We start from the raw sequence: 15,000 nt of genomic DNA, 5'->3' as shown, positions 1-15,000 counted from the left end.
GTCACAGTAGATGATGACATCTGGTGCATCTGCTGCTCTTCTTCTTTGGAGGACGTGGGAAAAGCAAGAAATAAGACCATTCCAACGCAGTCCACCTGAAGCTGATCCCCAAGGCCTTCTCAGCAGCACGCCACACTGTCACTCAAGATCCACACTGCTGTGGGAGAAAATACAATGTAATATGCTTCAGGGAATGACATAAAAAAAGTTACATAATGGCTGGCTACATTGATCAATGTTAATGTTGTTTCACGGTAGCTAGCTGGCCATATTTCTGCAATTTCCCACTATTTATATGTTTAGTACGTTATAATAGCTACAATGTCAATAACAGATCCATCTTTGGTTCAACTTGTATTATAGTTTTGTGTTAATTGAACCTACCTCAACGTAACGTGAATGTGGGACGAGTCCTCACTGCCTCACGGACCCGACCGGAGCAACGAGAGCAGAGGTGGATGGCCTGGATGTAGCCGTAGCCTGTTAGCTAGCTGGTTAGCTAGCAGGTTGTCTGACCTAGCTTCAACTAGCTTGGGGAACTTCCACTGCGAGCTAAGGTGGGCGTGTTTGTCAGCACGTAAACTCACCCCCATAGGTTATGCTAATCTGCGCTCATCCCACGCTCCCCCTAGCTCCACCCTCTCAGTCCCAGTAAAACCAAGATGGCGACACCCGTCATTTGAACTCTACCAGGAAAACAAAACCAAAAAATTGTTCAAAGTTTTTTTATTCGTTTTCTGTATATCATACAAAATACAAAATACAGATTTAAATACACTTGACACTTTTAAACAAAAACCCATCCCACGAGAACCCCTTGCCTATTACACCACATACATCATGTCATACATCGCAGTATATCAGTACACAAAGACACATAAAAGAAAAAGAAAAGAAAGAGAAAAACAAAAAACAAAAAAACAGATGAATGAAAATAAATATGAGAGAGAGGGGGGGGGTAAATCTATACATTTGAAATGCTTGAAGCATCCATTTTCTCTACCTGGTCCAGGACTGGCTGCCAGATGGTATAAAAGTCGAGAGCACAACCCCTTGTAGCGTATCGGATTTCTTCTAGGGTTAGATGATACATAAGATCTCTGACCCAGTGATTGAAAGTTGGAGGAAACTTGTCTTTCCATTTAAGGAGTACAAGTCTTCTAGCCAGAAGTGTAGGAAAACGAAATTTAATGGGATAGCTACGGCCATTATATATACAGTCTATGTGCTAACCCCATACAGTCTTTGGGTAAAAAAAGAAGCAGTATAAATATGTTATTTTCGCCTACTGTATTTGACACACAAACAAACAGATAGGTTGGGGTTTTCCCTAGTTGAAAACAGACCATCAGTGTCAGGCTCCACTGATCCACTGCTTAGCAGCTATGTAGGCAGTGTGTGTGTGTGTGTGTGTGTGTGTGTGTGTGTGTGTGTGTGTGTGTGTGTGTGTGTGTGTGTGTGTGTGTGTGCGCGTGTGCGTGTGTGTCTATTTTGTTGGAGTGCTGTGTGTATTTGTGTACATCTATATTGGTCTGTCCCTCTGTCCACCCCCCCCCCCCCCCCACACACACACACACACACACTGCACATAGTGATATAAAGACTGTGGATGGCTGCAGTGTGTGAGGTGAGAGGGGAGTTTCCCTCTGTGTGTGTGCGTGTGTGCGTGTGTGTCAGGGTGGGAATGACATGGACGCCATGAGGCCATGGCCTCCGTTGCCCCTCCCTCTGGCCGTGTTGCCCTGAGACCCCTAAGGCCACCTTGGCAGTGCCCTGCTACCAGCCTGCTACATTACAACACACATTTCAGAAAAATCGCTCTTCACGATGTCAATAGAGCAATTGCCTTTGTGCCCTGGGATGTGGCCTTGTGCCCTAAAAAAACCCAAAATCAGATTTCCATACAGGCGTCATTTTGATAAACTGACTTCATAATGGGAATCCACATGGTTACTTTTGACGAGTCAAAAATGATTAGAATTTAAAGTGTCATATTTACAGAGCTAGAGCATTGACTATGGAAAGCTAGAACCAGCAGCTACGTAAAAAGTCCCATCCACCGCTCACTACTGCGCAGACTCTGGTTCCAAAATGGCGCAGAATCTGGGGTATTTTGGCCTCAGTATAGCATACTGGTACAGTAGGAGGTGGAAACATGGAGTCCATATTAATATAGATCAGTGGTGCGCGCGTGTGTGTGTGTGGTGTCTGTGTGTACGCGTGTATGCATGTGTGTGTGTTACTTTAGTGGCCTGTGTGTGTGCACGTGTGTGTCTATGTGTGTGTGTGTGTGTGTGCGTGTGTATGTTTATTTGTTTATTTAAAAAGGATCCCCATTAGCCGCCGCCGAAACGACCGCTAGTCTTCCTGGGGTCCAAACACAATACACATTACGTTACAAGCAATTGTAAACAGTAGACAGTAAAGTGCAGTAGTAAAATACCATATTAAAAATTATAAGAAATATTAAATGCATTACAATACAGGGAAAATCACAGAAAAACATAGTAAAAATCGATGCAAAGTAGGATAGAAAAACAACAATAGTTTGGTCAGCTAATTCTATAGCTGGCCTATTGCGCACACAATTTATCAAAAGACACTACTATTCAAAACATAAAATTCCAAGTAGTGTTAAAGTGTAGTCCTGAGCATCAGTGTGTGTTTGCTGGTGTTTGAGAGTGCAGCTGGGATCTTAACTTCCTTTTAAAACCAACCCTCCCATGAATGGAGGAAATATTTCCTGGTAGACAATTCCAGGCCTTTATAGATCTGTATATTACAGTCTTCTTCATATAGTTGGTTTTGGGTCTAGGCAAATTCAGTTGTCCCCTACTAGCCCCTCTTGTGGAGTGTGTGTGAGTACTTGAGCTATAAAAAATGCTGCTGAAAAGGAAACCAGGAATTTGTGTATGAATAACTTTGTGAAAATGCAAAAGTAGGATGGATGATAGTCTCTGCTCCACAGTGAGCCATATGAGACGTGTATGCATGGATGCATGTGTATGTGCATGTGTGTGTGTGTGTGTGTGTGTGTACCTTGCTGAAGCTGAGCAGCATGTTGAGGAAGGCGGAGTTCTGCATCAGCTTCATGGCCTCAGACCAGGAGGGGCGGGGACAGGGCCAGGCCGGTTCACAAGTCACCGGGTCAACCTCACGACACGCACGCACGCACGCACACGCACACGCACACGCACACGCACACGCACACACGGACACACAAGAAGAAGAAGATGGTTATTTACAAATGTGTTGTGTTTGTCTCCCTCTAGTGGGCAGAACGCATATTTGTGTCTTTGTGTGTCAGTGGCGGCTCCAGAGATTTGTTTCTTGGTGGTGCTAAGGTGGGGCTGAATGAGTCAGTGATGGGGCTGAGGGATGTACTGTATATTCGCAAGGCCAGACGGACGCACAGCGTTCAAAAGTCTGTTTCAAGCATTATATGCTAACTATACGTGCCTCTGTTGATTCACAAACAACAGCAAGTTCAGTGTCACCAGCATCGCAAACAACCCGGCCTACACAGCTTTGATGGAGAGGATTGACCTGGAGGCCAGGAGCCCCTCAGGCTTATCTCCCAATTTAAATGGCTTCTGTCTCAGTTTTAAAAGGAGAGTATTTATTTGACCACCCAGGATGCAGTTATATTCATACTTTAGCTTCAGTATCTTATTATAATCTTCAGAGGATTTTGAGACCTGATATGCCGCTTCAAGGGCGGGAAGAGCATTTTCAATCTCCAATAGTCGCCTCCCTCTTTCCTTCTTGGCAGCAGATTCACATGAGATTATATCCTCGCGAATGACAGCCTTTAATGTTTCCCATAGTGTGGAGTCTGATACTTCACCATTATCATTGAATTCCACAAAATGTTTTAATTTGGTGGTAATATATTCTATGAATTTCCCTTCAGCCAGTAAGGAGGGGTTGAAACACCAAGAGTAAGTTTGATGGGGAAGAGAGAGACTTAGGGACATTGTCAAGGGGCTATCATGGTCAGAAATCAATATGTTCGTATTGGTGATGTGGGAGATTAATTGAGAATCTATTAGAAAGTACAGCAGTCTATTCTGCTGTAGGATTTGTGGATATGGGGGTAGAACAGGTATGTTTTTAAGATCTATTTAAGATGCCAGGACTGAAAATAACTTTCAAAATACAGCATGCTTCCTCCTTCAGAGTACAATAACAAGCGCCTCCCTCCTACTCTCAGCCACTCACAGGGTGTTATCTTCCGGGTAGTCTCGCTAGCCAGCCTCTCTTCCTTTCCGTCAGAGAGTCTGGCGCCGCAGGTTTCCATTGTGGGATTGCGAAAAAAAATGCTCTGTTTGGGTTAACCAATCATCCTCGTCTTGGGCGGTGCTTAGCGTTAGTGCCCTTGGAAAATAGTTTCGGGGTGGAACTTGTGCCGAGCAGGCCTTCTTCATTGCACAATCCAAATTTTCTTCAAAACTTGCCATTTTCAGCATGTAGCAACGAGTTAGCCTGTAGGTTTCTGCCGTTACCTTTCTACGCTAGCTAGTTAGCGTTCGGCGGGAGCATTACAGCGACACACATGGGAGCGTAAACCGCTCTGATTGACATGGACAGAGCGTGACAGAGCTTGCAAGCGGGGGAGCGGATATCCTGCTGCCACCGAAACAGCCGCTCGAATGGGAGAGCAGCTTTAGAGCAGGGGCGGGCTGATCCCTGTTGCCTGTTTCCACGGCGCCAGACTCTCTGACGGAAAGGAAGAGAGGCTGGCTAGCGAGACTATCTTCCGGGAGACTCCAGGACATGATTGACAAGCATCACAGTGACTGAGCTGACAATGATGCATTCATTACAATCGGAAATCTCACTACCGCAGTAGTGATTAGAGTAGTGATCAGATTAGTTATAACTATAACTAACTTCAGTTTTGTTATTGTTTTTTAATCAAAACATTGCTGTCACAGGTAGGCTCCCAACGATCCAAACCAAGGGATTTCATCCGCCATTCATTTTTCCATCTACATTTCATGAGTATAAAAATTGTTTTACTTGGTCAAACCAAGCAATTCAACTATAGAATCAGGAGAGACATAACATTTCACTCTGACCGAAACAAAATATTTTTTTCTACTTTTTTAAAATCAGTTTTATAAAAAAGAAAATAAATCGAATATTAAAATAATAAAGCACTGAAAATCGATTTGGATTATAGAGGAAGATTGACAGCCCTAGTACCCATATGTAAGAATCTGAAAGTCCTAAGCATTAGTCATTTCAACGTCTAATAGATGTCTATATTAGATGTTTTTAGACATTGAATAAACATCTATGTAAAAATTAAATAATGCCACAAGTGGGATTTGAACCCAGATCACCAGCTTGGCAGAACAATACTTTTTTCCCCCAGATTTTTTATCCCATTTTTATCCCCCATTAGTGCTAATTTTAATTTATTTATCCTGGTTGCTGCTCCACCCTCTGCCGATCTGTGGAGAGCCGAAAACTGGCTCCATGCTTCCTCCGAGACATGGGCAGTTAGCCAGCCGCTTCTTTTCACCTGACAGGGGAAGCTTCACCGGTAGGACATAGCACGTGGGAGGATCACGCTATTCCAACGAGTTCCCCTCCCTCCGAACAGGCGCCCCTAACGATCAGAGGAGGCACCACATCAGCGACCAGGATATTGCATGTTTTTGGTGAAGGGGTTCCTATATGAAGGAAACCCGCCCGAGAGGCACGGGGAGAACATGCAAACTCCACACAGAAAGGCCCTTTTTGACGACCCCACCCGGGCGGTGGGCACTCGAGGACATGCGGACGGGCACGCATTCCTTCAGCGTTCACAGCGTCCCAAGTGGGAATCGAACCCAGAACTAACTTCAGTTTCCTTCCGTGGTCGGGCTATTGGTGTGGCTAACACAATTCTTGGTGTGGCTGTAGCCCAGCCCAGCCATACCTGCTGCTGACACTGTCGTGTACAGTGTGTTTGTTTGTTTGTTTGTTTGTTTGTACCTTCCTCTGGAACAGCAGCAGCACGGCGTCCATGATCCTCATGATGAGGTGAGGAGGCTTCTGCAGCTTCCTCACTGTGGCTATATCTGCTGGCTTAATGGTCTGAGAGGAGAGGAGGACTTAATATTACCCATAACCAAATGTGCAAGACGACAGATCTGTTCAAATTGTGCAAAATTATTTGAAAGCAAACGTCCCTAAATCAAAAAGTACTAATCTCATCACTTAGATACTGTATGTAAGAGGGACTGGTATTTTGGGTCACGAGTAGGACAAAGTCGGGGCGGCTGTGGCTCAGGAGGTAGAGCGGGTCGTCCACTAATCAGAAGGTCGGTGGTTCGATCCCCGGCTCCTCCAGTCCGCATGTCGAAGTGTCCTTGGGCAAGACACTGAACCCCGAATTGCTGCGTGGCAGCTGGCCGCCTTCGGTGTGTGAATGGGCGAATGTAGGCACATTGTAAAGTGCTTTGGATAAAAGCGCTATATACTGTAAATGCAGACCATTTACCAGTCATTTTTATTTTCTTTTTTTCTTTCAATTGTACACTTTCAAATGATGTGTCACAATTTTCCCACTAAAAATAATTGAAGATGTATGCTTACTTCAATGTTCACACTCCTGGATAACTTTTTCACATGCCTGGCAGCCAGGTAATGGGGATGTGAAGAATATAGCTCCACATTAGCACATACAGTACATTTCAAGCTGGAACTGCTGAACATTTCAATGTGTAATATGTGAATGAATTGTTCAAACGTGTGGGAATTATTACAGTTGAAAATAAGTTGAACTGTAGTAAAATGATGTGAAGTTGAATTGGAGCCCTAATGTTGATCAAAGGTTCATAATTCAAAAACTACAAATCCCACCATTTAGATGAAAGAGAAAGAGTAGGACAGGCTGAACATTTGAATGTGTAAAATATGCATGTACTCTTAAGTTGTGGACATTGTGATTGTTCAAACAAGCAAAACAAAACAAAAGAATAAAAACTACAAATCCAATCACTTAGATAGTCACATGGTGTGAGGGTGAAGTGTGTGTACATTTTGATGTGTGATATTTGTGTGTATTGTGTATGAAAATTGTCAAAACTACAGTTTAAATACTGTGCAAGAAGACATTTTATTTTTTTTATTACTGTAAAGTAACTCAAAAGGTATAAACACTATGAGTTAGATATTTACATTTTGAGTGACAGAAGGAGTAGCTGAACAGTTTGATATACATAAAAATACCTAGTGTGAAAATTGTGGGAAGGCAGTTTAAAAACGTTGAATATTTAAGGAAAATCAATAGGGAGAGGCTACGACTGCTGCCAAAAAGAGGCAGTTGTGTGTGTGTGTGTTGTGTGTGCGTGCATGTGTGTGTGTGTGTGTGTGTGTGTGTGTGTGTGTGTGTGCGTGCGTGTGCGTGCGCATGTGTCTGTGTCTGTGTGTGTATACCTGCAGTGCAGCTTCAGCAGCCTTCAGAGCAGGTTTGGCAGCTTCCAGTTTGGACTCTGCTGATTTTTTATCTGCTTCAATCTCATCCACGATAAGTTGGGCTCTGTCCTTTACCTTCTGCACCTGCTGCTTCACCTGGAGAAAGGAAGACATTCACCTCACAACTCAAAGATGTTCTTCCACATGTGGTCCTCCTAACCCTCTTCATAGACAGATATGAGCGGACCTGCTCTGCAGCCCGGGCCTTGGCGGTCACCTCCTGCAGTACCCCCTCCGCCCTCTGGGAGGCCTCAGCCAGCTCCTGCTCCTTCACCACCAGCTGCTGAGAGAGGCCGCTTACAGACTGCTCCGCCTCCATCAGCTTACACAGACCTACAACACACAGAATACACCTCATGCAGTGATGTCTATGTGTGGTGCTCTACAAAAACCCTTCACATGGTAAACATTTTCATGTTTTGATATTTCCATAAATTAGAAACTCTCCCCCACATGTATATTTTTTTTTTTGAATGAGATCGCTCTCTCAGATCAATAGTATTATAATATATAGTAAAACATGAGAAAGATGACATTCCACAAATTCATTTTTGACAGTGGCATTCCACCAAATGACCAAAACCATACAAATAAATACTTTCCCTTTTGTTTTGAAAACACTACTACTACTACTACTACTACTACTACTACTACTATTACTACTACTACTACTGCTACTACTACTAGCCTACTACTACTACTACTACTACTACTAGCCTACTACTACTACTACTGCTACTACTACTAGCCTACTACTACTGCTACTACTACTACTGCTACTGCTACTACTACTAGCCTACTACTACTACTGCTACTACTGCTACTACTACTACTACTAGCCTACTACTACTACTACTGCTACTACTACTACTACTACTACTACTACTACTACTACTAGCCTACTACTACTACTGCTACTACTGCTACTACTACTACTACTACTACTACTACTGCTACTACTACTAGCCTACTACTACTGCTACTACTACTACTGCTACTGCTACTAGCCTACTACTACTACTGCTACTACTGCTACTACTACTACTACTAGCCTACTACTACTACTACTGCTACTACTACTACTACTACTACTACTACTAATACTACTACTACTACTACTAGCCTACTACTACTACTGCTACTACTGCTACTACTACTACTACTACTACTACTACTGCTACTACTACTAGCCTACTACTACTACTGCTACTACTACTAGCCTACTATTACTACTACTGCTGCTGCTACTACTACTGCTGCTACTACAGCACTTCTCAAAACAGTTGCAGCTTAACATTAACAGGGAAAATTAGCCTATAAAGTGATGTAAGCCCAGAGTACAAAACATAAAGGCACACCAGGAAATATAAACGTCTCAAATAAGTTGAAATAAAGTAAGTAAAACAAACATAAAAGCAAACCACAAGAAGAGTAACAGTTGACTATATCAAAGCGAGTCTTTAAAGGAGGACTTACCCCCTAGATATGTATTAGAACAGTGATTTGAAAATACCTATTGAAAAAACCAAGAAATGACATATACTCTTGTCTATACTAGACTCTTTGGCTGTGTTAAGTCAAGATTTTTTTTCGGAAATCGACGCCATTACAGTTTGCCTACTGCCCCAAAAATAATTTATTTGAGAGGGGCGATATCTTTATAAATATCATCAACTAGCCAACGCTGGTGGCCTGTATGGAAACAGTGCAGAAAATCCTGAAATGGTTGATAGTTATATCAATTTGGCCATTCAGTGGCGAACTAGAAATTTAATTATTTTTGTCCCATTTTGTCCCATGTGTGTGTGCGTGGCTTGCATGTGGCTTGTCTAAACTTACGTTAAGAGCCTCGCTGCTCGCAGCACACAGCACACAGTGAGGACAAACCTCTCGCTCTGGGGTAACACAATGCGAGATTTCTCCACGTAGACAGAAATAGCTGGTGTGCGATTTAGAGAATACAGTCTGAGATTGGGTACAGGATTGAGGGAATCCCGCATCTGTTTGCGAAGGTGCGACTGGACAGGACGCTTTTCACAGACGGGCACAGTAGTCGGAGCGAGGCGAGTGTCTCTCAGGGCTACTCAGGGCAGAGCTGCAGATCTCTCCTCCTCCGCGCATTCAGTCTGTCCAAAATCATTACCGATATAATCTCAGTAGGAGGGATGCAGGGAAATATGATAGTAGCCGATGTGTTTAGAGAAGCTTTGTCACGTTGTCACGTCGTAGTATAGCGTTATATTTTACATGTGCGCTAAACTGCGACCATATTTGTTTGCGGAAATATCAGACTGCTCTCTCTGCTGCTCTCAGCACAGAGAGCCCAGCTGCTGCTGGCCTGCTGCGCGCGCCCGCGGAGCTTGGGGCTCGTCCATGTTAGTACGACTCTCGCCTGCCTGGGCTGGTGACAGTGCTTGCAACTCGGACTGATAATATAAACATCATCATTCGAGCTTATCCAGGTAAGATATCAATAAAGTAATGACACATTCAGCGGGAAACTAACTATAATTAAGACATGTGCCAACTTTGACGACGTTTGGTTCAGTATTTTAAGAGCAAACAGATTTTTTTTTACTTCAGTTAGAGCCCTCTGGAGCCTGATACTAAGTAAGGTTTTTCCATCTTGCCTAGTTGTATAGGCTTTGGAGATGCACCAGATGCACGCGCTAAACCCACCGTGACGTCAGGTTGTACCAAATATCCCATTCATTTGAGGGCACAATAAAAAGCAGTCTTTGACCCTTAGAGGGCGCTTATGCCAGATATGCTGCTGAAAAATGATACAAATGGTAAAATGGCAACAGTTTGGTGTCAAATGTGGAAATTCTGACCAGAATTCTTCACACATCACCCCCAAAGTCATATATATTGGTTAAAAGCTGAAAAAAAGTGTTTTGGAGGTAAGTTCTCCTTTAAGGTGTGGTTTGGCTCCTCCCTCTCTCTACCTGTCTTCATGCGCTCGGCCAGCGTGCCCACGTGAGCGATCTTCTCGGAGTAGACAAGCTTGTATCCGTCGATGAAGGACAGGTAGGACTTGGGCGTCACGTACGTCTGACGGCGGAAACGCTCAAAATACTCTGAGCATTTCTCTGCCACCAGGTCCTGCAGACAGGAGGAGACGAGAGGAGAGGAGAGGAGACAGAAACATGAGGACTGCACCGTCTGTTACTGTCACTACCCAACTTGAGTCACACAGGTGCGCTGTCGCTGTCCCAACTACAGTGTAAGCCAACCGCACCAGCCATTTAACACCATTTACCAACATCCCAGCTTCACTCCCTACCTGGAAGGTTCCCATGGTAACCTCCACGCTCTGCTTCACTTCCTCTGAGCAGCGGAGCTCCTGGAACTGGGACAGGAAGTGATGCGACACGGCCACCAGAGCATCCCGGGGCCAGCGCTGGAACCAGTCCACCGTGCAGCCGGAGATCAGGCCCGGGAACTGACACAGAGACACAGGTCACTGACATACTGACACAGGTCACTGACATACTGACACAGAGACACAGGTCACTGACATACTGACACAGAGACACAGGTCACTGACATACTGACACAGAGGCACAGGTCACTGACATACTGACACAGAGACACAGGTCACTGACATACTGACACAGAGGCACAGGTCACTGACATACTGACACAGGTCACTGACATACTGACACAGGTCACTGACATACTGACACAGAGACACAGGTCACTGACATACTGACACAGAGGCACAGGTCACTGACATACTAACACAGGGACACAGGTCACTGACATACTGACACAGAGACACAGGTCACTGACATACTGACACAGAGACACAGGTCACTGACATACTGACACAGAGGCACAGGTCACTGACATACTGACACAGGTCACTGACATACTGACACAGGTCACTGACATACTGACACAGAGACACAGGTCACTGACATACTGACACAGAGGCACAGGTCACTGACATACTGACACAGAGACACAGGTCACTGACATACTGACACAGAGACACAGGTCACTGACATACTGACACAGAGACACAGGTCACTGACATACTGACACAGAGACACAGGTCACTGACATACTGACACAGAGACACAGGTCACTGACATACTGACACAGAGGCACAGGTCACTGACATACTGACACAGAGACACAGGTCACTGACATACTGACACAGAGGCACAGGTCACTGACATACTGACACAGGTCACTGACATACTGACACAGGTCACTGACATACTGACACAGAGACACAGGTCACTGACATACTGACACAGAGGCACAGGTCACTGACATACTAACACAGGGACACAGGTCACTGACATACTGACACAGAGACACAGGTCACTGACATACTGACACAGAGACACAGGTCACTGACATACTGACACAGAGGCACAGGTCACTGACATACTGACACAGGTCACTGACATACTGACACAGGTCACTGACATACTGACACAGAGACACAGGTCACTGACATACTGACACAGAGGCACAGGTCACTGACATACTGACACAGAGACACAGGTCACTGACATACTGACACAGAGACACAGGTCACTGACATACTGACACAGAGACACAGGTCACTGACATACTGACACAGAGACACAGGTCACTGACATACTGACACAGAGACACAGGTCACTGACATACTGACACAGAGACACAGGTCACTGACATACTGACACAGAGGCACAGGTCACTGACATACTGACACAGAGGAACAGGTCACTGACATACTGACACAGAGGCACAGGTCACTGACATACTGACACAGAGGCACAGGTCACTGACATACTGACACAGAGGCACAGGTCACTGACATACTGACACAGAGACACAGGTCACTGACATACTGACACAGAGACACAGGTCACTGACATACTGACACAGAGACACAGGTCACTGACATACTGACACAGAGACACAGGTCACTGACATACTGACACAGAGACACAGGTCACTGACATACTGACACAGAGACACAGGTCACTGACATACTGACACAGAGGCACAGGTCACTGACATACTGACACAGAGGAACAGGTCACTGACATACTGACACAGAGGCACAGGTCACTGACATACTGACACAGAGGCACAGGTCACTGACATACTGACACAGAGGCACAGGTCACTGACATACTGACACAGAGACACAGGTCACTGACATACTGACACAGAGACACAGGTCACTGACATACTGACACAGAGACACAGGTCACTGACATACTGACACAGGGGCACAGGTCACTGACATACTGACACAGAGACACATGTCACTGACATACTGACACAGGGACACAGGTCACTGACATACTGACACAGGGACACAGGTCACTGACATACTAACACAGAGACACAGGTCACTGACATACTGACACAGGTCACTGACATACTGACACAGAGGCACAGGTCACTGACATACTGACACAGAGACACAGGTCACTGACATACTGACACAGAGACACAGGTCACTGACATACTGACACAGAGGCACAGGTCACTGACATACTGACACAGAGGAACAGGTCACTGACATACTGACACAGAGGCACAGGTCACTGACATACTGACACAGAGGCACAGGTCACTGACATACTGACACAGAGGCACAGGTCACTGACATACTGACACAGAGGCACAGGTCACTGACATACTGACACAGAGGCACAGGTCACTGACATACTGACACAGAGACACAGGTCACTGACATACTGACACAGGTCACTGACATACTGACACAGAGGCACAGGTCACTGACATACTGACACAGAGGAACAGGTCACTGACATACTGACACAGAGGCACAGGTCACTGACATACTGACACAGGGGCACAGGTTACTGACATACTGACACAGAGGAACAGGTCACTGACATACTGACACAGGTCACTGACATACTGACACAGAGGCACAGGTCACTGACATACTGACACAGGGGCACAGGTTACTGACATACTGACACAGAGGAACAGGTCACTGACATACTGACACAGAGGCACAGGTCACTGACATACTGACATAGAGGCACAGGTCACTGACATACTGACACAGAGACACAGGTCACTGACATACTGACACAGAGGCACAGGTCACTGACATACTGACACAGAGACACAGGTCACTGACATACTGACACAGAGGCACAGGTCACTGACATACTGACACAGAGACACAGGTCACTGACATACTGACACAGAGGCACAGGTCACTGACATACTGACACAGAGACACAGGTCACTGACATACTAACACAGAGGCACAGGTCACTGACATACTGACACAGAGACACAGGTCACTGACATACTGACACAGGTCACTGACATACTGACACAGAGGCACAGGTCACTGACATACTGACACAGAGGCACAGGTCACTGACATACTGACACAGGTCACTGACATACTGACACAGAGGCACAGGTCACTGACATACTGACATACTGACACAGGTCACTGACATACTGACACAGAGGCACAGGTCACTGACATACTGACACAGAGGCACAGGTCACTGACATACTGACACAGAGGCACAGGTCACTGACATACTGACACAGGGGCACAGGTCACTGACATACTGACACAGAGGCACAGGTCACTGACATACTGACACAGGTCACTGACATACTGACACAGGGGCACAGGTCACTGACATACTGACACAGGGGCACAGGTCACTGACATACTGACACAGAGGCACAGGTCACTGACATACTGACACAGGGGCACAGGTCAGTGACATACTGACACAGAGGCACAGGTCACTGACATACTGACACAGGGGCACAGGTCACTGACATACTGACACAGAGGCACAGGTCACTGACATACTGACACAGGGGCACAGGTCAGTGACATACTGACACAGGGGCACAGGTCACTGACATATTTTTTAAGTATAGTTTGAATACCATATTTCCTCTCATATTGGAAACATATTGTCTCTGTTTGATAAGTATATTTGCTCTTATTTGAGTAAGAACAGCTGCTTGTTTTCTCATCTGCTTCTGTTGGTTCATTAGGTAGCCAATTATTACGGTAATCGACGACGGCATGCTCCATTCCAGAGACTTCCGCCGGCCGCTAACTTTCCGTTAGCCCTCCGCTAACTTGAATGGGAATTCTTCTAGACTTTACCAAAGAACTTTTATGGAAAGAAATGACAGCTCCATATTGCCCCATTGCAACATCAGCGCCCAGCAGCCTCCACCATTTTTTATTTTTGGAAGCGTGACAGCGCCAAAAGAACCTCGCACAGGCTCGCAGTGGTCAGCTGCGGTAGCGCTGGCCCCTATAATCAGCCTCTCTAAACAGTAACTCAACGGGAGAGCACTCTAAACTTTGGGGATTCACATCTTTTCCGGGCGTACTGCAAATCTTGTTTGAAGTGGTGTAGTGCAGGGATGTAAAACAACAACCATATTGTGGAAACTAAGCAAAATTTTTCGTTTTCTTTGTTTAGTTTTTTCAAGATAAATACCTAATGAAAAGGACCCGAGGTTCAACTCCCGTTGAGTTACTGTTTA

General features: G+C 45.3%; 1 protein-coding gene across 1 annotated transcript in view; it reads right to left on the bottom strand.

Annotated features, from left to right (window-relative positions):
* Positions 1 to 15,000, bottom strand: part of dnah5l (dynein, axonemal, heavy chain 5 like) — a gene marked incomplete at both ends in the record, with an annotated part of 185,082 nt that overhangs the window by 41,257 nt on the left and 128,825 nt on the right. The window contains 6 exons of the mRNA XM_083661022.1: positions 3,040 to 3,153; positions 5,986 to 6,087; positions 7,432 to 7,566; positions 7,658 to 7,803; positions 10,419 to 10,575; positions 10,757 to 10,915. Of these exons, the coding sequence (XP_083517148.1) occupies positions 3,040 to 3,153; positions 5,986 to 6,087; positions 7,432 to 7,566; positions 7,658 to 7,803; positions 10,419 to 10,575; positions 10,757 to 10,915 (813 nt within the window). The remainder of the gene's footprint in view (positions 1 to 3,039; positions 3,154 to 5,985; positions 6,088 to 7,431; positions 7,567 to 7,657; positions 7,804 to 10,418; positions 10,576 to 10,756; positions 10,916 to 15,000) is intronic.

Source organism: Poromitra crassiceps (genome assembly GCF_964638095.1).
Source record: "Poromitra crassiceps genome assembly, chromosome: 2".
NCBI lineage: Eukaryota > Metazoa > Chordata > Actinopteri > Beryciformes > Melamphaidae > Poromitra > Poromitra crassiceps.
Note: the sequence above shows the minus strand (reverse complement) of the source record. Positions and strands in the feature narration are given on the sequence as shown.